Source organism: Quercus suber, unplaced genomic scaffold (genome assembly GCF_002906115.3).
Source record: "Quercus suber isolate HL8 unplaced genomic scaffold, Cork oak 2.0 scaffold_13, whole genome shotgun sequence".
Lineage (NCBI taxonomy): Eukaryota > Viridiplantae > Streptophyta > Magnoliopsida > Fagales > Fagaceae > Quercus > Quercus suber.
In genome coordinates, this window is record NW_027069478.1 from 1,911,350 (window position 1) to 1,937,548 (window position 26,199).

A 26,199-nucleotide genomic window follows, 5' to 3' on the forward strand; every position below is an offset into this window, starting at 1 on the left:
AGATGGCTCGTTTAACACCAACGTCCAGTGCAAAAGAGAGAGCACAACCAACTGCCAACGCCTCAATCTCGTTGCTGCAAAGTTGTTGATGAACCAGCTTTGAACTAGATGCGATGACCTGGCCTTTGTGATCTCTAATCATGACCCCAACCCCTGTTTTCTTCTCACGTGGAAATACTGCACCGTCAAAATTAATTTTGTAAAATTCTGATGGTGGTGGTCTCCACCGATTCTCTAAGCGACGGACCTGTAGCACCTGTGTGTCTGGACTGAACAGCCTGCCACAGTAATCATCCAACCAGACCTTTGAGAGGTGGGCAAGCTGGTGAAGTGCATCCGCTGGCTAGTTAATCCGAACCCGGTTCCGCTAATTCCATATTGTCCAAACTGTGACAGCAAAAGCTCAAGCTGGTTTTTGTTTTTTATCTGCCATGATAAGAGTTCTTTGAAGTCCATGAATTGCATTGAACCCCTGTTGCTCCAGAGCACCGTATCTGACCACACCGAATCAAGTTCTGAGCAAGACCACAAGGCGTGCAATGGAGTCTCGGCTGAAGCTTGGCATCTAACACATAAAGGATCTGGCGAAATTTTGCGGCGAAACAGAGCACTCTTTGTGGGCATGGCTTCACTGCAAGCACGCCACAATAGATTCCTTACTTTTGGTGGAACCTTTATACACCAAATCTCCCTCCAAAACTGCTTGTCTTCGTTTGTAACCTCCCTTGATTCCACATTCAGCTCCTCCTCCTCCTTCAAGAATCTATACATGGTTTTACAACTATACCTTCCATCACAAGAGTAAGGCCAAAATAAGACATCCTCAACTGCTTCCTGGCTTAAGGGAATACTTTTTACTATTTCTGCTTCTTCAGTATTAAACAACTATTACCAACTATTACCAACTATTTCTGCTTCTTTTTTATCTAATATAAAAAAAGAATCTATTACCAACTATTTACTCTATGTAAAACTCCATTACTTAAGTTTCAAGTAATTAAGTGCCAAGAGCCTTTTAACTTAGTTGACATCTCCTAGTATTTTCAACAGAAACATCCAGGATTCAAATCTTTCTTCCCCCATTGTATAATTGAATTATAAAAATTTTAAATTCTATTGCCAAAAGTTTCATTGATTATATATTGTAATTTTATGTTTTAATAGAGTAATATTTATGACTACAAATTTTGCTTGCATTGAGTAGCTTTAATATATGTCAGTATTACACATTGTATTTCTTTCATGTCTCATTAAAATAGTTAATTTGCTTTAGGTAAAACTATATGATGTTTCAAATTACTCGCTAATTATTAATATAATTTTAATTTTTTTATATACAATATTTTTAATTTTTTTAAAGAATATTAAGTATTTTTAACACATATACACAAAGAGAGGGAGAAGGTCTTAAAGAAACTGATAGTTGTGTATATCCAAAATGGTCTAATTCCTGGATAATCCAAAAAACCAACGTTGTTCTCAACTAAATCCAAAACCCCACCACCCACCAAACCCATGAATCCAAAATGTCAAAACAACCACGATCTCAACCAAATCTCAACTGGATTTTAACAACTCAAAAACTCCATGCCGCACACCAAAGAGAGAGAGAGAGAGAGAGAGAGAGAGAGAGAGAGAGAGAGAGAGAGAGAGAGAGAGAACTGGATTTTAACAACTCAAAAACTCCATGCCGCACACCAAAGAGAGAGAGAGAGAGAGAGAGAGAGAGAGAGAGAGAGAGAGAGAGAGAATGTTGGGCTGGGTAGAGAGTGGGCTAAACGGAGAGAGGGCAGAGCAATCCCAAGGGGGAGAGAGAGAGATACTGAGATAGGGTAGAAGCGATACACGTGTGGGAGTGAGATAGTGAGCATGTGAGAATAAAAAAAATGTTTTTTGCTAGTAACATTTAGCTACAGTAAGTTGCTAGAGATAGTAACTCACTGTAACCATCACTCAAAATGTTTTAGCTTTAACTTCTTTGTTGTAGTGTGTTTTTAGTGTTTTAGTTGCTAAAATGACTATTTAGTCATTTTAGCAACCTTATTGTAAATAGTCATTTTAGCAACCTTGTTGTGAATGCTCTTACTGTTAAAACTTGAAACCTATGTTTTTAGTTTTTACCATTGCATGAAAATAAGTTCACCTACAGGGTTTTGGTTTTTTGTTTTTTTTGTAGTATTTTTTTGTATTTTTTGGGACATAAGTTCGCCTATAGCTGACACATAAATAGAATACAAAATATTAAGGTTATGTTTGGTAACAATTTTTGTTTTCCATTTTCAAAAACTTGTTTTTGGGAATATAAAGAAAAAACAATTTTAATGTATTTTTGAAATCAAAAATATGTTTGGTTAGTTGAAATTAAAACGATAGTTTTTTGAACTTTAATGCTTATTCATTAAAGGGAAAAACTTAGGTACAGTACCTTAGGTTCCCTACTTAAAATTTTGGCATCTGTCCAATTTAATAACCCAAACAAACGGCGTTAAAACTTTTTTTTTTTTCCTGCTTCCTTCTTTTTCCTATACTGCAACTGCAAGAGAGCCCACTGGCTTAAAATCTCCAGAAAAGAAGAAAGAATCATAGATCAGAATCATAGATTAGAAACAAAGAAAGAACCATAAATCAGAATCATTGATCAGAAACGAAGAAAGACTTATAAATCAGAAAAGAAGAAGGAAACAGATACACATACACACACACACACACATAGACACACAACGAGAGAGAGAGAGAGAGAGAGAGAGAGAGAGAGAGAGAGAATCGTAGATTAGAAAAGAGGAATCATAGATCAGAAATGAAGAAAGCATCACAGATCAGAAAAGAAGAAGGACACACACACACACACACACACACACACACACACACACACACACACACACAAAGAGAGAGAGAGAGAGAGAGAGAGAGAGAAAGAATCATAGATCAGAAAAGAAGAATCATAGATCAGAAACAAAGAAAGCCTCATAGATCAGAAAAGAAGAAGGAAATAGATACACACACACACAGAGATAGAGAAAGAATCATAGATCAGAAAAGAAGAATCATAGATCAGAAACGAAGAAAGCCTCATAGATCCAAGAAGAATACCAGTTCTTTGGCATGCTTAGCGTGGCGGCGGATAGAGCGGAAGAGGAAAACAAAGATAGTGCCGGTGAGGAGAACGCTGGTTGTGACTTGGATAGTAGAAGGGTTGTCTGTGGTGGAGAAAATGGAAGGAGAACTCGGTGGGAGCTCCATTGCACCATTCTTTTCTTTTCATTTTTAACGCCATTTGCTTAAGGTGTTAAATTGGACACATGTCAAAATTTTAAGTAGAGAACTTAAGGTATTGTACCTAAGTTTTGCCATTCATTAAATAAGATAGATTCATTAAATTAAATGTGTGTTTTTATTGACTTTTGAAAATTAAAAACTGAAATCAATATTTTGCATATTTTCAGTTTTCTTCACAAATTGAGTTTTGAGAACTACTTTTGTTTTTTGACAATTTTTTATTACCAAACAAGTTTTTTAGTCTCAAAAATAGAAATTTGTTTTTGGAAACAAAAATTAAGAAGAAAAAGCAGTTATCAAACATACCCTTATTTTTTTTGTTTCCACTTTCCAGTACAAAACATTTAAAATGCGATGATATGGCATTGATTATATGAAGTATCAAGAATAGAAAAAAATATATAGTAACATAAAAATTAATCCACCTAGTTATTATTTATTTATTTGGTAATTTCAAGTCAAATTCTCATAATGGGAAATTTTTGTACTTACTGAGTTATTGGGACATTTTAGGTAATTTGACTGTAATAATTAACTCTTTCAAGTACACTTCCAGACACTTTCATCGGCCTAAAAGTGTAAATAAAATCATTGAAATTACAAAGATTTCCTCAAATAATGCCAGATTTGTCTCTTTAAAATTTGAATAAAATATTTAAACCAAGTCCAAAGTCCAAACCCGATTACATCAACTAAATTTTTAACTAATTTAATTTTGCTTTCAACATAAAGAATTATGATCAACTTCCTAGTGTCCCACCACTAACATTTGAGAAATGCCACCTATAGGGGAAAATTTGTTGGTAATTTCACATTGAATATTGGCTTGGTACATTTTAAAAAATAATAATAATGGCTTGGTAGGAGCTAAATTTTAGGTGATTTCACTATTTTGGTATGAGCAAAGTTTAGGTAATTTCACTATAAGAATTAACTCTTAAGAGCATTAGCATCTAGTTTGCTAAATCTCTAAAAGTGTTATTTTCAAACTCTAAACCACAAAAAACATGCAATATCTGAATTGCTAAATCTAAAAAATTTAACAACTTGCTAAAAAAATCATTTTATTACTTTCTCCTCTCTCATCTTAGTCTCTATATGACTCTCACTCTCCCTCTCTCTTGCCCCTCTCACACTTTCATTCATCAGTCTCGCTCTCTCTTAAGAATCCAATACCCATAAATTGGAAGGAACTTGAGACGAAACTGTGGTGGTTGCTGAGTTAGGACGAACTTGGGATGGATAGACTCTCTTGTGACAATGAAGACAACAATGGTGGTGGTAGATTTGAATGAGAGGAGGGTCTGGTGGATTTGTGGGTTTTTTGGCAGTGGTGGTGGATTTATGAGCTTTTATAGGATGCTGGTCATGGTAGGTTTAGTTGTAGTGGTTGCTGGGTTGTTATTTTGGTTATGAGTGGGGGTGGTGGTAGCTATTGTAAATCTGTAAAGGAAAAGAGAGACGAGAGAGAGAAATGAAGAGGAAAAGAGATTAAAATGAATAAATAAATGAATATTGATAATTTTGAAGTGAAAAATAAGAAATGGGATGAAGGCATGGTTTTAAACTAGTAAGGTCAATGAATCGTTTTTGGTCTCGATTCTCGATTATTTTTGGTTTTGATCGGTTAGACCAATTTTTACTGGTTTTCGAGGTTTTTATCAGACCGGATTGGTGCCTGGTTCTTAGTTGAATCGATTGGTCTTGTCCGATTTTTAAAATCATGAATGTAGGGTGAGTTTGTAAAATGGTATGTTAAAACAAATAAAGTAGTTTTTTAGAGGTGTAAAATGAGTATTTTTTTAGATACTTGGATGCTAACGCTGATTTAGTAACATATCCTTAGACTCCCATTGTTCAAAAAGCAAAAATAACACTGTCTAAATTCCAAAACTACCCCCCTGAAATAGTGCTTGACATGCCACTTTATTTAATAATTTAACCCTGAATTTAATAAATTTCAACATGGTAGCATTAAGTTTCCTTTCCTAATTTAGTTTCTAGTAATCTTCCTTTCAAAATCCATATTCAAAGAAAATTCTTACTAACATTTGAGAAACCCACCAAGAGGGGAAGGTTTGTGGGTAATTTCACCTTTGGTAATTTCAGCTCTTGGATTAATTTTTCACAAGGAAATTTTTTTTAAATAATAATTTTGTAGTGTCACAATTTAGGTAATTTCACTAAGGGAATTAAGTCTTTAAGTAACATTTCCCATAGACTCCCATTGGCAAAAATGTGAAAATAAAGTAGTCAAAATTCCAAAAATACCCCTCAAATAGTACTGCTTGACAATTTGACATGCCTCATTAAATAATTAAACTTTGTATTTAACAAATCTAAACGTGGTAGCATTAAATTTTCACCCAAATATATTTTCATAATATAATAATAAAAATAAAAATAAAAATCATAATCCCAAATCCATAATGAAACCCAAAATCTTACTAGTAATAAAAAAGAAGCAAACACATGGTAGTAATTTAAAAAAAAAAAAAATTATAGATAGAGAAAGAAAAAAGAAAAAAAGAAAAAAAGAAAAAATAAAAAGCCCTCCCAAAATGGACGTCCAAAATGTAAAAGCTCAAACTCAAAATCAAATCAAAGGCCTCTTTGTTCGTCTTCTTCTTCTTCATGCCCAGCCCAGTACTACTACTACTACTCTTCGCAGAGGTCGCATAGTTCTCTTATTTCACGAAATACACTGACCAAACCAAAACACGGACATAACAAAAACATAACAAAAAACACGAACAAACCCTAGAAATTTCACACACAGATTGAGAGGAGAGAGAGAGACTCAGCGAGGCTTTCATGGCTGACATTTTTGCGGGAGGGACGTGTTGAATTTCGTGTTAATTTATTTTGGGGGAAAATTAGGGTTTTCAAAACCCTAGGAGAGAGAAAGTTATTTGTTCGTGCGAGAGAGAGTGAGAGATTGAGCGAAATAGAGAGTTCTGTGTTGGTGCCCTAGCTCTTCAATTGGTTTAATATTCCTCAATTCAGGTGAAATTTTTTTTCTTGCTCTTTTACGAAACCACTGCTTCGAAAAACCCTAAACTCTGTATCGGCGTAGTTGGACATGGCGAAATCGTCTACTCATCAATCGAAGTCATCAAAACGCATGAAAGCGGAGCTCTCTCCGAACAGATACACAGCAGCAGTCGACAGACTCAGCAACCTACCGGACTCTCTTCTCTGCCACATCCTTTCTTTCCTTCAAACCCAAAAGGCCGTCGCCACAAGCGTTTTGTCGAGCAGGTGGAAGCGCCTCTGGACTCAAGTCCCAGCACTCGACCTCTACGATGTCGGCCGCCAACCCATCCCTCTTCTCTACAGAATCTTACTTCTAAACAAAGCACCCTCCCTCCGTAACTTCAACCTCGAGTGGAATTATTACTGTGACTCTCTCCATCTCAACACCTGGATCGACACTGCCATTGAACGTAACGTCGAAAATCTCTATCTCGAGATTTTCCTCGATGACGACTACTACCCCAACGGAGAAGGTGATGTTTACAGCGGCGTACTTTACGAGTTGCCCGTTAGCTTTTACGCTTGCAAAACAGTTGTTGTTCTCCATTTAAGCGGCGGGATTGAGCTCGATCCTCCTCCTTCTTTTCAACTCCCTTGCCTCAAGAAACTGTGTCTGCTTGATGTTTTTTATTGCTATGAGGACTCTTTGTCGAGGCTATTCAATGGCTGCCCGGTACTCGAAGATTTGAAAGTGATAAGAAATAATTCGGACGGTATGGACTATTTTAACATAAGAGTGCCTACGTTGAAATGTTTACTTATCGAGTTTAACACATACCAACCTCGTGTTCCTGATTACAAACTCGAGATAAACGCCCCAGGTCTCAAGAACTTTAAATTTCGTGGCGATTTGCGAAATGTGGTTTTTGTTGAAAAACTAGCTAACTTAGTTGAAGCCAATGTAAAAATTTATGCAGTTGAGTGTTATGAAATGGGTTGGGTTGAGGATTATGAGTTTTATTATGGAGATAGGGTATTCAAGCTTCTTAGAGCACTAAACAACGCTAAGTTCCTTTCATTGTCTCCAGGGGACATAGAGGTAAGAGTCCCTTTTATCTTTTGTCAAGTTTTTTTCTTGTTTGTTTTTGTTGATGAATAGTGCTAGGACTATATATAACATTTTATAGCTACAATTTTGTGTTAGAACTTTTCAATAGTTTAAACTTTCGATAAAGCTTAGGACCAAAATATTATTTTACCCAAAAAAATTCTAGTACAAGTTTTTTGACTTTATTGTGTTTGTAATCTTGCCCTGCAGTGCCTCGGCTTTGGTTCTATTTATCCTTCCAGGTTCCAAAATTTGGTCAGATTGAAATTCGGAGTAAATAAATCTAACTGGCACGTGCTTCAAGCCTTGCTCCTAGTGGCTCCTAATTTAGAAGTTCTTGATGTCCATAAGGTTAGTTAAGTTAATTATATGTTATTAATTAATATTCCCTGAACTTACACTAATGGTCTACTGTGTATGTTGTCGTCAGTGTTATCATATAAGTGAGGACAAGTTATGCTGGACAGAACTACCGGATGGTCCTGGTTATTTATCATCGCGCCTTTCAACTTTTAATTTTGATGGATATAAAGGATTAGAACATGAAGTTGAATTTGTAAAATATATTCTAAAAGAGGCTCCAGGTTTGCAGACAATGACAATCAAAGTTTCTGGAAGACAGTCAAGGGAACGTATTCTTGAGAAACTATCAATGTTCCCAAGGCACTCAAAAACATGCCTAATTACAGTTGAATGAGGTAAATAATTTTAACTGGTACTTAGCAACAACTTTTGAAGGTATCTTACAAATATTTTATGTTTACAGTAGACCATCTTTAGGTGGTAAAAGTGACAATATTATTTTCTAATAGTTATTTGAGTGAGAATGTTTCGTAGAAATTGTTTTTGGGTTTGTGACAACTAATATGCAGGACAGCCATTTGACCCTCATAAAATAAGCATAGCTGGTTTTTGAATCAGGCTAAAATTCTGATAATGGAATGTTCATAAATAAGCTCTGGCTACTTTTTAATATGCCTGAAATTTTAGAATCTAGCTCACTCAATTTGTTGCCTAACTATGACAATTTCAATGACAAATAATTGATTGTTTCTATCAGAAGCGTTAATTCAAAAATTACATTTTGAAAGAAATACTTGTAAGTTTTGAAATGCTACCAATTAGCCCTTACTCAATTGGCACTTACTCCTTCCTTAATAATGGGATGGTAGGGGTAAGGTTGTGGGTTCACAAGGTATGTTTCAAAAAATCAGAAAAGGTGGTATATAGTAGTCCTAAGGACCCATTTTTGGGCTGTTTAAGGTTTAAGCATATGTAGCTTAAATGTTTTTATATTTCAACTAGGAAGCTTCTGGACCCAAACTGTTGTGGTTTGTTTCTGATATGAATGTTCCTGCTATTCTGGTATACCTATATGGTTGGAGAACCTGTTAGTTCATGTACTGCAACTGAAACATGGGCTTCAAATCATGTCAACACGCATGTTCCTGCTAAAAAAACCGTGAATAGACTTGTCAAATTCCATCTTTCGCAGTTTAAATATGATCAGGTTTTGATATTTGCTTGGATTGGTTTCATTTAGGTCTTTAGATTATATTTGGTTATGATTAAGGTATTTGAGTTATAATTGGTTTTGTTTTGGTTATTTGGATTAAATTTTTGTGTGTTTATCCATCTATGGTGTCTGGGTTAAAACACAAGGGATGGATAAGTACTTAAGTGAGTCTCGGACACTTTGAACATTGAAATAGAGCATGAGATTATTTAGACAAAGATATAAGCAATACAATCGTGAATCTTTGTGGAGGGAAGACTTTTCAATTCCTTCAAAAAAAATTTTTTTTATTCTTTTGAAGAATAAAAGAATAAGATGGTAAATTCCGAGAATGGGTATGAGTCATATTCTATTGAGTTCATTTTTTTTTCCAATTAATTACACATAGTACAATTTAGTATTATAGGAAAATAATAATAATAATAATAATAATAAAATATTGTCTCACCTCAAATGTGGCCTCATGATTATGTGATCATGATGTGTATTCTAATCTTGGTACATTGTGATCGGTTTGTATTTTAATCATGCACCACAAATGTGTATTATCCATACTCCCAAGGGGATTGACTCTATACCTTCTGTGCCTACTTTGCTTTAAGAGGAAACAAAGATATAAGTGACACAGGACAACTAGAACGAAAACTAAACAATAGAAAAATAAAGGGATATAACCTAGAAGTCAGCACCTAGGCCTTACTTGGAGTCAGCACCAAGTGGGAAAAATCACTAGGAGTCAGCACCTAGGGTAGACCTGGAGTCAGCACCAGACCAAAGAAAGACCAAACGGCTATTGTTTTCATTCATAAAACATATCAGCTATCTCCTCAAGGAGTACAATAGGTTGCTTATAAAGGATTGCTAAACCCTAGATCTAATTCGCTAGGAAACCCTAATTGCCTTATTACAAAAATAACCTTACTTCTAAATTAAAATACTAAAAGCCAAATAAACTAATAAAACCTAAAACATAAAAATACAATTGACTTGCAAACATAAATAATACTAAATAATAATCTTCTTGCGTCTCCCTCATCATTCTCCTCTGGTTGGAGAAAACTCGATCTCGAGTTCTAAAGTGTTGAAGGATTAGGATGCTGACAAGTAACACTTGCTTTAAATCTGGAATCACCTTAGGGAGCACAGGGAAAAGAAAAACCTTGAATTCCACCACATCAAACTCATTTGGAATAACAAAATCAATGTGTGGAATCAGTAGAATCTCTTCTTGAACCTTATGAACCATAGGAAGCACTGTGGTTTTAACCTCTTCGACTTAACCAAGATGTAGATCTTCAAGGACTGTGGAGGGTTGATCAGAAGCACATTTAACAACTTCAACTTTCACATCATGTGCACCCTCTAACATAATACTCTCTTTAAGCACCATCTCTTCACCTTGCCACTCTTCAATAGATTCATTTCCTTGCACGCATGTTAAAGCAACACTTGTTGAGACATGTACGTTTGTGTCAACATTAGGCTTTGGTGTTGCTGGAGGATTCTCAACAACCAAGATATCATCATCAATATTGTCTTCTATTGGAGCAGCAAGAAGTTCATTGTGATCTAGTGTCCCTGGTTTCCCAATTGAATCGGATTGAGTCTTCTTGTATTGAGCAATCCTATCTTGAATATCTTTCATGAGCTTTACAGTTAATTCCGTTACTTCCTTGGTAGATATTTCCTTGGTAGATTGTTCAAAAGTGCATTGAGGACATGAAATAGGATGATGATGATAATTCATCGTATTTGCTTCAACTTGAAAAGTACCACACTGAGATTGAGATTGGGGTAAATACTTAGCTCGATAGTATGGTGACAAATACTCATCACAAAATTTTTCTTTCATATCTTCCCACACACTGATGGCAGGTTCATAATCCACATAGCGGAAATATTCAAGCTTCTCCCAAAACCTTTGTGCGTGACCTCTTAACTTCAACTTGGCATATCTAACCTTTTTATTATCTGCCCAATTTGCTTGCTCAAAGAATTGCTCCATCCCATTTATCCAGTTGACAAAATCTCGTGGATAAGTATCATCACCATCAAAATAAGGCGCGTCAGATATTACCATGATTCTCTAAAATAATGCTTCAACAAATAGCTGCTGTGATTTTCTCCTTGTCAGTGGCCAACTTGCTGCACTGCAGTCAGAGGCTTGGCTCCTCAAGTGAGTAGGTCTGGTTGCACAAAATAGATCTGTGATAAGCAACTTAAGGGCCAATACATGCAATGGGTTGGTAGCAAAACACGTTAACTCTTTTCCTTCCCCCTTTTTTTTTTTTAATGAAATATAATAAAATACAGTACACGGACTTAAAACTTAAGAAGCTACAGGCTAAAAGGGACTATAGAAACTAAGGAAACAAGCAACAGACTCAGAATTGAAAAACAATTTCTCTGCGATGGACTTGACTGATGCTAGGGATCAATGACTGGTGGCGGCGTGATGAAGGGGAAGGCAGCGGCAGCACGAAGCATGGAGGAGTGGCGGCGGCTGTCTCGGGTCTTGGCTTCGGAGTGGGTTGGCTTCCTCAGCGGCGGTGGTCGAGGGTGATAATGGGTTTTGGGTTTTGGCGGTTGGTGAGTGAGGTGAGGTGTTGGGCCTTGCGGCGGCTGGTGGCTGGTGGTTGTTGGGTTCCGCCGGTGGGTGTTGATTTTATGGGTTTTGGCGGCTCGTGCATGGTTTTTTTTTTTTTTTTTTTTTTTTTTTTTTTTTTTTTTTTTTTTTTTTTCAGTTTGTGGGTGTGGGTTCTGTGATCAGAGGTTTCTGGTTGGCTTCAAAATCTGGGTTTTCTTCAAAATCTGTTTTTTTTTTTTTGTATGGGTGAGATTTTCTGGCTCGTCCCTGCAGTGATGCTTCAACGGATCGATGTTTGCTCTGATACCAAATATGACGCAGGACAACCAGAACGAAAACTAAACAATAGAAAAATAAAGGGATATGACCTAGGAGTCAGCACCTAGGCCTTGCTTGGAGTCAGCACCAAGCGGGAAAAACCACTAGGAGTCAGCACCTAGGGTAGACCTGGAGTCAGCACCAGACCAAAGAAAGACCAAACGACCATTGTTTTCATTCATCAAAAATATCAGCTATCTCCTCAAGGAGTACAATAGGTTGCTTATAAAGGATTGCTAAACCCTAGATCTAATTGGCTAGGAAACCCTAATTGCCTTATTACAAAAATAACCTTACTTCTAAATTAAAATACTAAAAGCCCAATAAGCTAATAAAACCTAAAACATAAAAATACAATTGACTTGCAAACATAAATAATACTAAATAATAATCTTCTTGCGTCTCCCTCATCAATAAGTATTATTATGGTAAACAAAGATATAAGCATTACCATTGCAAAGTGTCTGACAAATGTGTATTATCGCAATACTTAATGGTAATGCTTATTGCAATGGTAAATATCTTTATTGCCTTTATAATGCATATTGGTAATGTTTATTTTCCATGACTTCTATTTGTTCAATGTTTAGGAGAACAAATTTTTTTTGGCCAAAAGGAGAATGATTATTGAGAAATTGAGATAATACATATTGGATTGCTTTCAGATAGGATTTGTTAGTTTTATGTGGGCTTTTTGTGAAACTGGTATATATGAGAAGCTGTGTTTCATATTTCATATTTGTTTAATTTGGTAGAAGTCTTGGAGATAGTGAATGTTTGTTTGTCAAGGTTCAAAAACAAAGGCAAGTGTGTGGTGTGGAGTCTCATATGAGTTAGCCCTCTTTTTATTTAAACAATTTTGGCCCCTTTCTTTTATACAACCTTGTATATATATACATCAAATTCCGTTTTAAGTGCCCTCTCTGGAGTGACATGATTTGGAGGTAATTATAGAAGTAAAAAGCCTTTTTTTTTTTTTTTTTGTCCATTAAGGAATGATTTTCTTAATAGGTTCTAACTTTCTTTTAAGATTTTTTGCTTTGGCCTATAATGATTTTTCTGAAGAAATCTTTGCCTAAATATATGTTTTCTGAATTATTAATATATATTTTCTGCTACAATTTCAGTGTTTGGTGGGCTTGGACATCATCAACTACAGAATTTGATGCTTTGAAATACACTTTTATCTTGCTTTATGGTGACATGCATACCTACATAATATATAATGATGCTATTACTTGGTTCTCTTTTAAAATAACTTTTTGTTATTGTCTATTGGCTTTTCTTTCATACTGGCTGTTAGGGGCTATTTTGTGCTGCAGATCATCTATCCTCTGGATCATATGAAAGTATATGTCATTACCATTTTTGCCCATTCTTTTATTCTCGCCATGTTTAGCATATTTATATATAAAACACAATGTTTATATACATGGTAGCATTTTTCTGTGTATGTATAAATTAATGAATATTGTGGGGGATGGATGAGCAAACACGTACCCCTGTTTCTTGGTCTGAAGTCATTATTCCTATTGCATTCTATGTGATAGGTAAAATATTTCATTGTGAATCCCTATGGAATTTAAATGCTTATATTGTGATTGAGTTATATAATTTCTTATATGGATGCAAATAAAGCTTTAATTTGATCAAATTGTCACATCATTCTTGAATATTTAAGAAAAATTTAAAGTTCTTTATAGTTTCTTTAAAGTGGTTTTTACACCAGTTTTACTCTTGAGGAAATTTTCTTGAGGTTGGGCTTAATTGCTATAATTGTTATTGTCCAGCTGGTGCTAAATTTCATGTCTAAACTTCTTTACTGTTTGCAGTTTTTATTTAGCCTCATTTGATCAATTTCTTTAGATGAAGAAGTATTAAGACGAAGAACGTGAAACTGACAACCAATGATCTTCTCCCCCAAGTTGCTTCCAAGGATATTTCATCATTCTTTTTTTTTTTTTTTTTTTTTTTTAATAAGAGTTTTGGTTTTCTCTCTTGCTTTTAAATTTCGTTGTGACCTGTTGTTTAGCATTTGTAGTTGTGATCTTTTTTTTGGTTTATTTGTTTGTTTTGTTGTTTAGCTTAGCATTTGTAGTGACTTGCTTGCTGGCTGTGAGCAATTTATCTATTTAGTATTTATTTAGTTGAAATATCATTAGGTAAAATAATTTGTTTGGTTATGTATTATTGCTGTGATATAATTTTTATTTATTTATTAAATTGAAACTTTCTAGGTAAAATTAGAACTGAAAAATTGATTGATAGGTTTTACTAATTTTAAAACTTAAAATAAATATAAATTATGTCCAAAAATAGTTAAAATATACCTTAAAATAAATATTATTTAATATATTAATAGCCGTACCCCAGACGTGTCATACCCTAATTTTTCAAGAAATGCCATACACCCCCCGCCCCCCGTGTCCCCCGTACCCATACTTCTACTGTGTCAGTGTCTGTGCAACATGCTTTTATGATCCGGGTATGTCTGTATTTGCTATGAAATTTGTTGGTTTGTCTTTACTTTAGGTCCTTTTGTATTTATATCTGGTGTTTAATACTCAAACCCTTTTGTTGGATTGCCTATTGCCTTATTGTTGTTTGTAGAAATTTGTGATAGAGTGATAGAGAAAAGAGAGAGAAGAGAAGAGACATGCGAGTTTGTTTTTTGGCCTTATGGTCTACATCCACGGGATGAGCCTAAAGAGCTAATTTTTTCCATTCACTTTTTCTTGATAATAATTACAATGAAATACATATTTATAATGAAGATTACACATAAAAGTCAATAATAATTTGAATTTGAATTGCTTATTGATTACGTAAATCCCATATTTCTCTAGCAATCAATCCCTTGCTTTTTTAATCAATCCTATTATATTTTCTGGCAATCCATGTCTCTAGATTTGGTCTTCAATTATACTTTCCAACACTCCCCCTCTAGTTGTGCATTAATCTTTGATGAAATGTACAACATATAGAAATTGAATCCAAAGGTTTCACAGATCCTACCTTGCCCAACCACCCCAACCCAATGTTTAATTTATGTACCTAAGCCTTTATGGTACCTCATTTTTTTTATATGGATTGAAAATGAGTACGTTTGAGAATCAGGAATGTTTTGATTCTTAAATAAGATTCAGAGGCTCATTAAGGTCATTCCTTTATAAATCTTTTTGGTGAAAGCTTGGAGCGTTATCTGATTTGGTTTGAAACTTACTCATTTACTCCCTGAAAGATGAGTGTCAAATATCAGTTTCTTAACTGCAGATTCTCTTACAACCTCCCATTGCCAATTTATGTGTGATCATGCAAACTCACCTTTGTTGCTATTATTTTTTTGGAGCTGTCATTATTTCTCGGGGTGGAGACTGGAGAGGGGAGATTTGGGGGGGGGGGATCTCTCTCTCTCTCTCTCTCTCTCTCTCTCTCTCTCTCTCTCTCTCTCTCTCTCTCTCTCTCTGAGAGAAAAAATATATAATTTAATAGATTTGGAGGTTGTAGTTGAATTTAAATGTTGAATAAAATGAGCCAAGATTATATTTTGATTGTTAAATAATGAAGTTTTTATTTCAGCTTAAATGAGTAAATTTCATGGAATAGTAGTAGCCACAATTGCCGGCTAGTATTGATGCGATTCATTATTTTTCTATATTTTATAGTTTATTTTTATCAGTGTTAGTATTTAATTGGATGCCCTTGATTCATGTACCTCATGGGGTCAAAAATTTGGCTGCTTTATTTATTTTTTGTTATTTTAATGATAATCAAAGTTGGTAGAAGTTAAGAACGTAGGTAGTATAACTTGTATAAGTTTCGATTTTCTAGAAAGACTTTATTATTAATGGATCAAAGACTTTTACTTGATTGTTTTGACACAATATGAATTCCTATATCTGAATTCTCATCCTTCCTTCTTGTTATAGTCGTTAAGCTTTAGTTGAAATATAAATGTTTTTCCAATGAGCTTTTCTATGTTCATTCAATAGGTTGAAATTTGCATTCATCTAATAAAATATTGAATTTAATTTAGCAAGTAGATGAAAGATCATACATGCTAATTTTTCAGCGTCCTTATCAAACAAAATAAATACAGCACACAACTTATTATTATTACTATTATTATTATTATTATTATTATTATTAAAACTCATATGAAGTTTTGTTATTTAAAAAACATAAAGTAGAAACAATAGCTTCTAAAAAACAAACAAAAACAAAGGAACGCAAATCTGCTTTCAACCATTACAAAATTAATATATAGAAATTAATAGAGAAACGTTGTGCCCAAGTTTAATGAAAATATCCTTATTTAATAATATTATCGATATGATACTTGAAAGATTATTATAGAAAATTTGGGGCAATATTTTTTGCTCTATTAAAATTCAGATGATTTTAAACTATGGTTTATAAAATTTTAGAAGTACAACCCAAAAATATGGGTATTAAATTTGATAAATGATCACAACCCAAAAATAAAAGTAAAATTTTGATTACCTAAAATTCTAATTTTAAAATTTCTTTCCGATTATTTGAATTAGATGTACCAAAGACCAAACATAGGAATTTTCAATTAGAGAGACAAATACTTATGAAAATAGAGTCATATATAGATTGGAAAAAGCATACAATCTAATGAACCAAAAATCATGCTTATCAATTGATGGTGTCAATCTTGCACAAAAGTATTATAAAACTTGAGTTTTGGTATTTGTCTATAAACAAAACGTCAAACACGTGATAAGCAAATCACTATATGACCTTAACATTTAAACTATAAAGATTGAAAATTCAAATGTTAAATTAAGAAAGTGCATTGCCTAACATAAATAAAGCGACACTAACCTTTTGCATAAGCCTTCATATTTTTTGGGCATTTGCCTATTCCCATAGCATAGGGCCATTTCTTGGAGGCTCATAAAAAACACCCATATCAATATCACAATATGCATTACATGTCACTAAAACTATCAATGCTCATATTTTAATAGTACAACTTAAAAGGAGAAAGGAAAATAATTAAATTTGATAAAAGAGTACCTGCAATAATGTTTAAGACAACATCATATATTGTAATCCTCATCTACTTTGGTAAAAGAATGGTAGTCCTACCGGAGAGAGACAAAGACAAAAACACTTACAATCTTGAATACCGTTCAACTTGGATTTAAAGGGTAATTTGCAATTTTTAAAAAATAATCGATTAGAGTAGATAAACAATAAAAAAAAAAACAAAACAAAACAAAAACAAAAAACAAAATCAATCGCATCAACCAAAAGTAGATTTCTAAAGAATACAAAAATTTATCAACCTAAAGCAAAGATGTAAGAAAAATAAAAAATAAATCAACCAAAAAATTAACACAGAGAGAGAGAGAGAGAGAGAGAGAGAGAACCCTTTTTTTTTTTGTGAGGGAAAACTATGCAAAGAATAGAAGAGAGAATGCCGAATTTATAGTAAAATGGTGAGAATAAGAAGAGACAAAATAAGGAAAGATGAAGAGAAAGATGAATAGTGATATTAAAGTAGAAGACAGTGGGGAGATGAAAAGGTAAGGGAGGAGAAAGTATAAATATTTTAAAAAATGAGTAAATGTTAAAAAAAATATATAGAAAAATTAAAAATAAATTGGATAATGACGTGGATGCTGATGTGGCACAACAGGAGCGTAGCAACAATAAATGCTACGCTTCAGCTTTTAGATATAATATAGATATAGATGAAAGCTAAGAGAAAGTTTCATCAAGAATCCATTAGATTCCAATTGAACTCCCATTTTTGTGCTAAATGTTCTTTTACTTGGCTACTAATTTGAAAGCAAATGTCTCTATCTTTTAAATGAGCTTCAATTTGTCCGAGAAGTCATTCGATCTCTCACTTTGTATCGTGTATGCTTTCATGTAGATTCATATAAAAGGACTTAATCAAAAATTTATTATATGAAGAACTTAGAATGTGTAATACAATAATACTTTCAACCTATTTAAAACCATTTTAAATACATTTAAAACTACCTCTAGCCCATTCTATTTAGATTTCATTTGAAACCACTTCTAATCTATTTAAAACAAATCCAGATTTTTGTACAAAAAATTATAATTATTTCAAATCCAAATTTCAATGAAAAATTATACCATGTTCATAAAATTGGTTGTACATATGTTATTTGAAAATTCACACATAAAATAAATTTTTTGCATCACCTTAACAAAAATTAAGTTAAGAAGTATTAATTTTTTTTTTCTGAAATTAACAAAAAAAAAAAAAAAAATTGAACAACTTGCATGTTCTACCAATTAATATTTTTTAAGAGTGGACAATATCTAAGAATGACCATCGATAGTGTTTAACTAGTGTAAAAAATTTAATATGTGTCTAATTATGTTTATTTTTTAAATGTATTTATACATGTGCATGAGGCAAAGTTATTTATAATGTCAAAAACAATTATGGAGAGTTAGTAAGTAGCAGTAAAAGAAACTAGAAGTCTAAGACTTTGTTACAACTCACAAGAAACACAAAACAAATATTATGAGTAATTACACTTTCCTCCCTTGAGGTTTTGAAATTGAGACTTCATCCTAAACCTGAAGGGAAAAAACACTCCCCTCCTTAGTTTGAAGAAAGTAATACTCTTCCCTTCCACTAATTTTATTAATGAACTATTCCAAATTTTTATAAGATTCTCTTTATCTAAGTTTAAACAATAAAAAGATCATATTATAAACTCAATACAATTTGGTGTATGCAAACAATTCGACTTAGATAAAAGATTGTGCTACATATTCAGCTATATTATTCAAATTTGAATTGCAAAACATAGGTGCTTACTATCGTATTATGCTAAGGTTTGCTTTTTAACCTTATTTAGTAAAATGTTGTTATTTTCATGTGTGTGTATGTATTGCTCTCTAAATATATCTTAACAATCTCCTTCCAAAAAACACATTCGCAAAAAAAAAAAAAAAAAGGGTGATGAGTCTTGATTTTTTTTAGTCACACCTTAGTGGCGCTTTGCATCAAAATTATGAGGTAAAACATGCTGCTTAAGCGGTTATGGTTTTATTGTTGAAAAATGAGTTTGAAACTTTCGGAGTCAGTTTTTTTATTGGAAAATATGCCCGTATTCAAAAGGTAGATTATTACACATTTTTAACATTAATTTAACAAAATTTGGTTAAACGATAGTGAATGGAGGAAAGTATTTTTCTCTTTCAAGTTTGGGGTGGAGCGTTATCCCCCCAAAACTCAAGGCATAGAATGGGAGTATAATTACTCCTATATATTAAAATTGTACACTACTATTAAAAAATTTTAGGCTTATAGCTAAATTCCTTCCACCTTTAGTTATGACAGAGTGATTATACTTACACATGGTTGCTCCACCACGCATGTCACCATAGAATGTTGCATGCGCATCAAACCAATTACTGTTTATTTTCTCGCCAGCAATGCTGCTTCTCCTGGCCATGGCTATCATAAAAAGAGTCATGAATATTATGCATGTAAACAAATTTTGAGACCTAGCCATGACTATTGACCGCTAAAGAGAAAGAGAAAGAGAAAGAGGAGAGAGACTACTGCATTGTTATTTGTTAAGCAAGGACAAGAAGTTGGTAATTATAGGTATGAAGGGAAACAAATAAAGTTTAAAAATAATATGACATTAATTCTTATAGCCATACAACTCAACAATCATAAGAATTAAAATAAGGAATTTATGACTGAGAAAAAATAATTAATGGAAATTAATAACATTGACTTTCTGACAGCATGTAAACAAATTTTGAGACCTAGCCATGACTATTGACCGCTAAAGAGAAAGAGAAAGAGAAAGAGGAGAGAGACTACTGCATTGTTATTTGTTAAGCAAGGACAAGAAGTTGGTAATTATAGGTATGAAGGGAAACAAATAAAGTTTAAAAATAATATGACATTAATTCTTATAGCCATACAACTCAACAATCATAAGAATTAAAATAAGGAATTTATGACTGAGAAAAAATAATTAATGGAAATTAATAACATTGACTTTCTGACTTAAAAAATAATTAATGAAAGGATTTTATTTATTTATTTATTGTTGAGAGAAGAGGTATACTCTTTAAAGCCTCTCCAATCAGGCTAGTTGAGAGCCAAAAATGGTAAAAAAAATTAAAGGAGGAAATAAAAAGAGAATTTACATTACAATGCACAAATTTGGCAAATATATAAGAGAAGTAGAGAGCCAAAAATGGTAAAAAAATTAAAGGAGGAAAGGAAAAGATAAAGGAGAATTTCCATTACACCACAAAATTTTGGCAAATATATACACGTGAAGTTTTTTTTGTATTTTTAGTCTGATTTTCACTTATCATATATTTATATGGAAAATTTTTGTTTAAAGAAGAATATACATATGGACAAAGTTTGGCTACAGCTCCTACTAAAAAAATTGTCCTAATTATATATTTTGAAAATCTAATAGTTGGATTGTATGTTCTTTATGTTTTTAACACACACGTCAAATTTCGTGCCAATCAGATGTTATTTACTATTCGATCTATAAACTTATTTTTTATGTATAAGTTGACATGCGAAAACTTTAACTTTGCACATTTGATTTATAACATAGTTATTGATTTTTGGTCTTCTGAAAATTTTGCAAACACGGAAGATATAGAAAGAAAATGTAAACAAATGATGGATTTGAAAAAATTCTCATCCAATAAAATATATTAAGTGGAGTTGTAGCCATTGACTATTAAAAAGTCTACAACCAAACTTTATCCTCTATAGATATAGCATATAGGCAAGAGCCTAGTACCTCAACTTATTGGCACTTTTTGGTGTTTTCAACAAAGACATTTAGAGTTCAAATTTTCCAAACCCCAATTATCGAATTATCAAAAAAAAAAAAACATATCTATCTATATTTTATATATATATATATATATATATCTATATCTATACGAGAACATGATTCTAAAAAATAAAAATAAAAAATTAGGTAGACATGCTAGACATGTTATTGGTTTTCAGTATGAATAGAGGATATTCCATCACGTATTAACAATGTACTCATAACAGACTATGACCAGCATATCTTCTAATTTTTTTTTAATATGTAAATTACATTTAAAAAATAAATAAATAGGTTTATAAATGAATCGAGCTTTGTTGAGCATTGAATGTTTCAATTCGGCTCAACAACAAATATAAAACGTTTAAGTTTGGCTTGAGCTTGAACTAAGCTTTCAAACTCTATTTGAGCTTGAGCTTGAGCTTGTCAGATGGTCCAAAAGCTTGGGTTCGGTTTGGTTTGACTTGATTTATTAGTCAAGTTGAGCACAAGCTTAAGCTCAATATCAAACTTTTTGAGCTTGAGATACAATATAAGTACATTGTAAAGCTTATTTGATTTAACCATGTGGCTCCAAACCCCAATTAATTAAAACCGTAACAAAAAAAAAAAAAACATATCTATCTATATTATATAAATATATATATATATATATATCTATACGAGAACATGATTCTAAAAAATAAAAATAAAAAATTAGGTAGACATGCTAGACATGTTATTGGTTTTCAGTATGAATAGAGGATATTCCATCACATATTAACAATGTACTCATAATAGACTATGACTAGCATATCTTCTAATTTTTTTTTAATATATAAATTACATTTAAAAAATAAATAAATAGGTTTATAAATGAATCGAGCTTTGTTGAGCATTGAATGTTTCAATTCGGCTCAACAACAAATATAAAATGTTCAAGTTTGGCTTGAGCTTGAACTAAGCTTTCAAACTCTATTTGAGCTTGAGCTTGAGCTTGTCAAATGGTCCAAAAGCTTGGGTTCGGTTTGGTTTGACTTGATTTATTAGTCAAGTTGAGCACAAGCTTAAGCTCAATATCAAACTTTTTGAGCTTGAGATACAATATAAGTACATTGTAAAGCTTATTTGATTTAACCATGTGGCTCCAAACCCCAATTAATTAAAACCGTAGTAAAATATTAGTTTAATTTTCAAGTTCATATCAGTCTTATTACCAAGCTCATAAATTAGCCTAAGCTTAACTTGTTTTTTATCGAGTCTTATTGTTCACGAGCTTATTCATGAACATTTATTATTTTTTTTTTTTACTTTTTACTTTGGCTCAAATCATTTATTAGACAAACCTAAAATTAAGGCTGGGTTTGGATTCAACTTTTGCGTTTGCGTTTACGCTGCTTCACCTTTTTTTCCCCCCTGTTGCTGCGCACTCGTTTAGGGGACAACGGCTACTCTTCATATGAACAGAAGCCGGCAATTGTTGACTTTTCAGTCCTTTTATCAGTTTCGTGGGTCCCGTGAACAATGCACGGGACCCACAAATCTCACTTTTCAGCAATTTTTTCATTAAAATTGGGTCCCACAGTACTATTCACACATTTAAATATTATTTTGTACAGTATTTTTAGTTTTCAATTTCAGCAAAATAAGTTTTATCCAAACGGATCTTAAGGCTCAAGCTTAACTAGTTTATATACAAAAATTAAATAGAATTTTTTATCAAATTAAACCTAAGCTATTTATTATCTGTTTAGTTTATTTACGACCCTAAAATAATAGAATAACCTGATAAAAAAATTGAAAATAATTAAAAAAAACCACAAATCAAACAGCATCTGCCCATTCGGTAAGTTGGATGTGGGTGTGGCTTAGAAAGGCTTATAAAAAAGATTGAGCGGTTCAGTTCAGATTGTTTACTTCCATCTACGCTGTGAAGTCCAAATCCAAACTCCAATTCAATTCTCTACAAACCCTAACCTTGTTGCGGCACCTGGATGGCCGATTCAGCTGCTAATCAATCGGTGTCAAAATGCAAGAGAATGAAACTCTCCCCGGACAAAGACACAGCGGTTGGCAGTATTGACAGAATCAGCAATCTACCGGACTCTCTTCTTTGCCACATCCTTTGTTTTCTTCCTACCAACGAAGCCATCGTAACAGGCATTTTGTCGAGCAGGTGGAAGCCACTCTGGACTCTCGTCCCAAAAATCGATCTCCACGATACATCCATCAGAGGTCACAGTGTTTCGCCTCTACGCATACTCTACAGTGTTTTAGCTCAACACACGACACCCATCCTCTCAAATTTCACCCTCTCATGGCATTCTCCTTGTGACTCTTCCCATTTTGACAAATGGATCGACACCGCCATATCGCGTAATCTCCAGCAACTCGATCTTCATATTGAGAGTAAACAACTTTTCGAACTGCCCCATGCCGTTTTTCATTGCAAAACATTAGTGTCTCTGGAATGTCGCAGCGAAATCGAGCTCGATCCTCCTTCCTTTCAACTCCCAAGCTTAAAGATTATGGGTCTCTACGAAATATGTTATACATCCCACTACTCTTTCTCGAGCCTCTGCTCTGCCTCTGCCTGCCCGAGCCTCGAAGATTTGAAAGTACTGAGAGATGATAATTACATTGTAACTAATTTTAAAATAAACGTACCTACTCTGAAACGTTTACATATCGAGGTTGTGTCATGTTTCAATGAACTCCCTGACTTCAAACTTGAGATATATGCCCCAGTTCTCGAGTACTTCCATTTTTTTGGCGATTTGCGCAGCATCATTTTCCTTGCAAAACTAGCCAATTTAGTTGAAGCACGTATCAATGTTTCCGCAGATAACGATTGGATTCGTGTGTTTCGGTTATATTATGGAGATAGGGTGTTCAAGCTTCTTAAAGCACTAAGTAATGCCAAGTTTCTTTCAATATTTCCTGGTGACAAAGAGGTAAGACCCCATTTTATCTTTTGTCATGTTTTTCTTCTGTTTTTTGGTTGTTGAGAATTGTTAGGAGTAAGCTTTTTGATGTTATTATGTTTATAATCTTGCAATGCAGTGCATCGGCTTTGGTTCTATTTATCCTTCCATGTTCCAAAATTTAGTCCGATTGAACTTTAAAGTTACTCGAACTAACTGGCACGTGCTACAATCCTTGCTTGTGGTGGCTCCTAACTTAGAAGTTCTTGTTATTGATAAGGTTAGTTTAGTTAATAAGAAAATCGAAATATGGTTAATTAATTTAATGTTCCCTTAACTTATATGGTCTACTACTGTACTGTGCATGTTGTCCTCAGGATTATTACTATAAAAATCAGTTATGCTGGATGGAGCCACCTGATGGTCCTGGTTGTTTGTCATCGCACCTTACAACTTTTAATTTTAATGGATTTGAAGAATTGGAACATGAAGTCGAATTCATAAAATATATTTTAATGGAAGCAAGAGTTTTGAAGAGAGTGACAATTAAAGTTTCTGATCTACATTCGAAGGAAAGTGATCTCAAGAAACTATCAATATTCCCAAGGCAGTCATCAACATGTCTACTTACAGTTGAGTTAGGTATTATTGAAGGTATGTTACAATATTTTATCTTTCTAGTAGACTCAAATTGTTGCCTAACTATGACAATTGAAATGGCAAAATAATTGATTGTTTCTATAAAAAAATGTGACATCAATAGTTATATTTTGAAAGAAACAATTGTAAATTTCGAAGTACTACCAAGAAGCTCTAGCTCAATTGGCACTTCCTTCTTCCTTGAAAATAGGATGGTGGGTAAGATTTTGGGTTCAAGACTCACAAGGTGCATGTTTAACATTCTAATAAAATAAAAAAGAAAAATAAAATTTGAAATACTCTTTTCCTATTAAATTTAGTTTTTTCTATGACAAAAAGAAAAATAATAATCAATCTTCGCGAATATTTGTACTCTTGCAGAAAGCTCTTTGGTGTAATTGGTGGCAACTTCTATTGACGTGGCATCTCCATTACTTGTCCTGACCATGTGCCCAGTTTTGAATGCTTTATGTATTGTTCATAAGGTATGTATGCAGGGACTAGAGTATTCTATGTACTCCAAGGGGGTTAGATGTAGTAAGTTGCACTTTCGGATGTGTAGACGAAATAGTAGGGTAAGATCTCAATTTTAAATCTTTTTGGGAGCTTCTGCCTTATTATTAGTTGTATTTATTAAATACTTGCAAGTCCTTCGTTTATAATTGAACTTCTGTGGTAGCACAATCAGTTGGGGACCACAGCTTATAAGGAGGTTACTAGTTTGAATTTCCCCTTTCCCCGCCCCATGGGGTCAGAACTCACTAATTAAAGGGAGCAAAAAAGATGATATTTAGTACTTATAAAAAAAATGATATTTAGTTATCTTTAGAACCCATTTTTGGGCTGTTTAAACGCCCGTATTCTAAATGTGTGTGTTTCGACTAGGAAGGTTATTGACCCAAAATGTTGTAATTCTAATGCTAATGTGTCTGCTATTTTGATATGCTTAGTTAGTGTTTACATAAAGTATTAGATCTTAGCTCATAGTGTTTATGTTGTCAGCCATCTCATAATTGGGATAGTCCTCTGTAGTTTAAACTTTTTTCTTATTTTTATATATGTACTGAATGATAACAGTCCAGAAACAACAGAGATACAGCATGGAAACACAACAAAACTGCAACTGAGTTACAAAACAGAGCAAAGCCAAAAAACACAAAAGACCAAACTCCCGTCATAAATAGGGTTATTATTTATTACTCAAGTCTGGATGAACCCAAATATGATGTATAGACTCCTTGGATGTGAAAATGGAATTGTTGTAGGTGGTGTCCAAAATACTGGTAGGGGTAGATTTGATGGTCAGCACCATTCCCTGTTGCGCAAGGGTCTTCAGATCATTGAGCAGAACGTGCTCTCTCCAATTAGCTCTTCCAGTACCTTTCTATATCTTCTTTGTGCTCCTACTATTAGTTAACACAACTAGTTTACTGATGAATCCCACCTCCTTTGCTTTTATGACCGCTTCCACAGTGACCTCTTGACCTGCTAAGGGGTGGAATATGCATTCAAGCTATTGCAACCTTCAAAGAGTCTGACTCCTGCTGCATTTTTGGCCTCAAAAGAATATCCACTCCTTTTGTATTTCTTGTTCCTCATTGTTTCCTTTGCAGCATTCCCTGGACGAGTCATTATAAGCTATTTCATAATTGAATGGAAGAATGCTTGAATCCAATGTAGAGTTAGTACCTGTTTGACATTGTTGTCAGAAGTAGAGCTTAAACTAGAGTTTTTGTGATAAAGAGTTTGGGCAATGTCTATTACACACGCCTGTTACACACAATATGGCGAAGCCACATGTATACTTGGGGGCGATAGCCTCACAAATTTTTTAAAATTCCTTTAATTCCCCATATTATATAATATATTTACAAGTATAGTCAAACAAAAAAAAAATACTACTTTGACCCCTCAAATTTTTTTATTAGTGGTAGGAGCCAAGGTATAATACTTCCCATTATTTAAAAAATTATTGTGTAAAAAATAATACAATTCTTCCCTATGATGTGATGTGATGTGATGATGAT

General features: G+C 33.5%; 3 protein-coding genes across 3 annotated transcripts; 2 read left to right on the forward strand and 1 right to left on the reverse strand.

Annotated features, from left to right (window-relative positions):
* The first annotated feature begins 5,679 nt into the window (after positions 1-5,679).
* LOC112012920 (F-box/LRR-repeat protein At3g26922) lies at positions 5,680-13,278 on the forward strand. Its single transcript, XM_065780326.1, has 4 exons — positions 5,680-7,351; positions 7,571-7,711; positions 7,791-8,058; positions 12,909-13,278. The coding sequence occupies exons 1-3, from the start codon at positions 6,359-6,361 to the stop codon at positions 8,055-8,057; spliced, it is 1,401 nt and encodes a 466-aa protein (XP_065636398.1). The 5' UTR covers positions 5,680-6,358; the 3' UTR covers position 8,058; positions 12,909-13,278.
* On the reverse strand, positions 10,153-10,956 carry LOC136070417 (uncharacterized). The gene has a single exon (XM_065780331.1). It carries the CDS (start codon positions 10,954-10,956, stop codon positions 10,153-10,155), a length of 804 nt encoding a protein of 267 aa, XP_065636403.1.
* A 9,159-nt stretch (positions 13,279-22,437) lies between the features above and the next one.
* LOC112009717 (F-box/LRR-repeat protein At3g58900-like) lies at positions 22,438-24,963 on the forward strand. The gene is made up of 4 exons (XM_065780435.1): positions 22,438-23,563; positions 23,673-23,813; positions 23,911-24,187; positions 24,554-24,963. Exons 1-4 carry the CDS (start codon positions 22,604-22,606, stop codon positions 24,568-24,570), a joined length of 1,395 nt encoding a protein of 464 aa, XP_065636507.1. The 5' UTR covers positions 22,438-22,603; the 3' UTR covers positions 24,571-24,963.
* Positions 24,964-26,199: the final 1,236 nt, after the last annotated feature.

Coding starts and splice junctions, on each gene's coding strand:
- LOC112012920 (XM_065780326.1), top strand. CDS start 6,359: ATGGCGAAATCGTCTACTCATCAATCGAAGTCATCAAAACGCATGAAA. Junction 7,352..7,570: donor TGTCTCCAGGGGACATAGAG/GTAAGAGTCCCT, acceptor CTTGCCCTGCAG/TGCCTCGGCTTTGGTTCTAT. Junction 7,712..7,790: donor AAGTTCTTGATGTCCATAAG/GTTAGTTAAGTT, acceptor TGTTGTCGTCAG/TGTTATCATATAAGTGAGGA.
- LOC136070417 (XM_065780331.1), bottom strand. CDS start 10,956: ATGGTAATATCTGACGCGCCTTATTTTGATGGTGATGATACTTATCCA.
- LOC112009717 (XM_065780435.1), top strand. CDS start 22,604: ATGGCCGATTCAGCTGCTAATCAATCGGTGTCAAAATGCAAGAGAATG. Junction 23,564..23,672: donor TATTTCCTGGTGACAAAGAG/GTAAGACCCCAT, acceptor CTTGCAATGCAG/TGCATCGGCTTTGGTTCTAT. Junction 23,814..23,910: donor AAGTTCTTGTTATTGATAAG/GTTAGTTTAGTT, acceptor TGTTGTCCTCAG/GATTATTACTATAAAAATCA.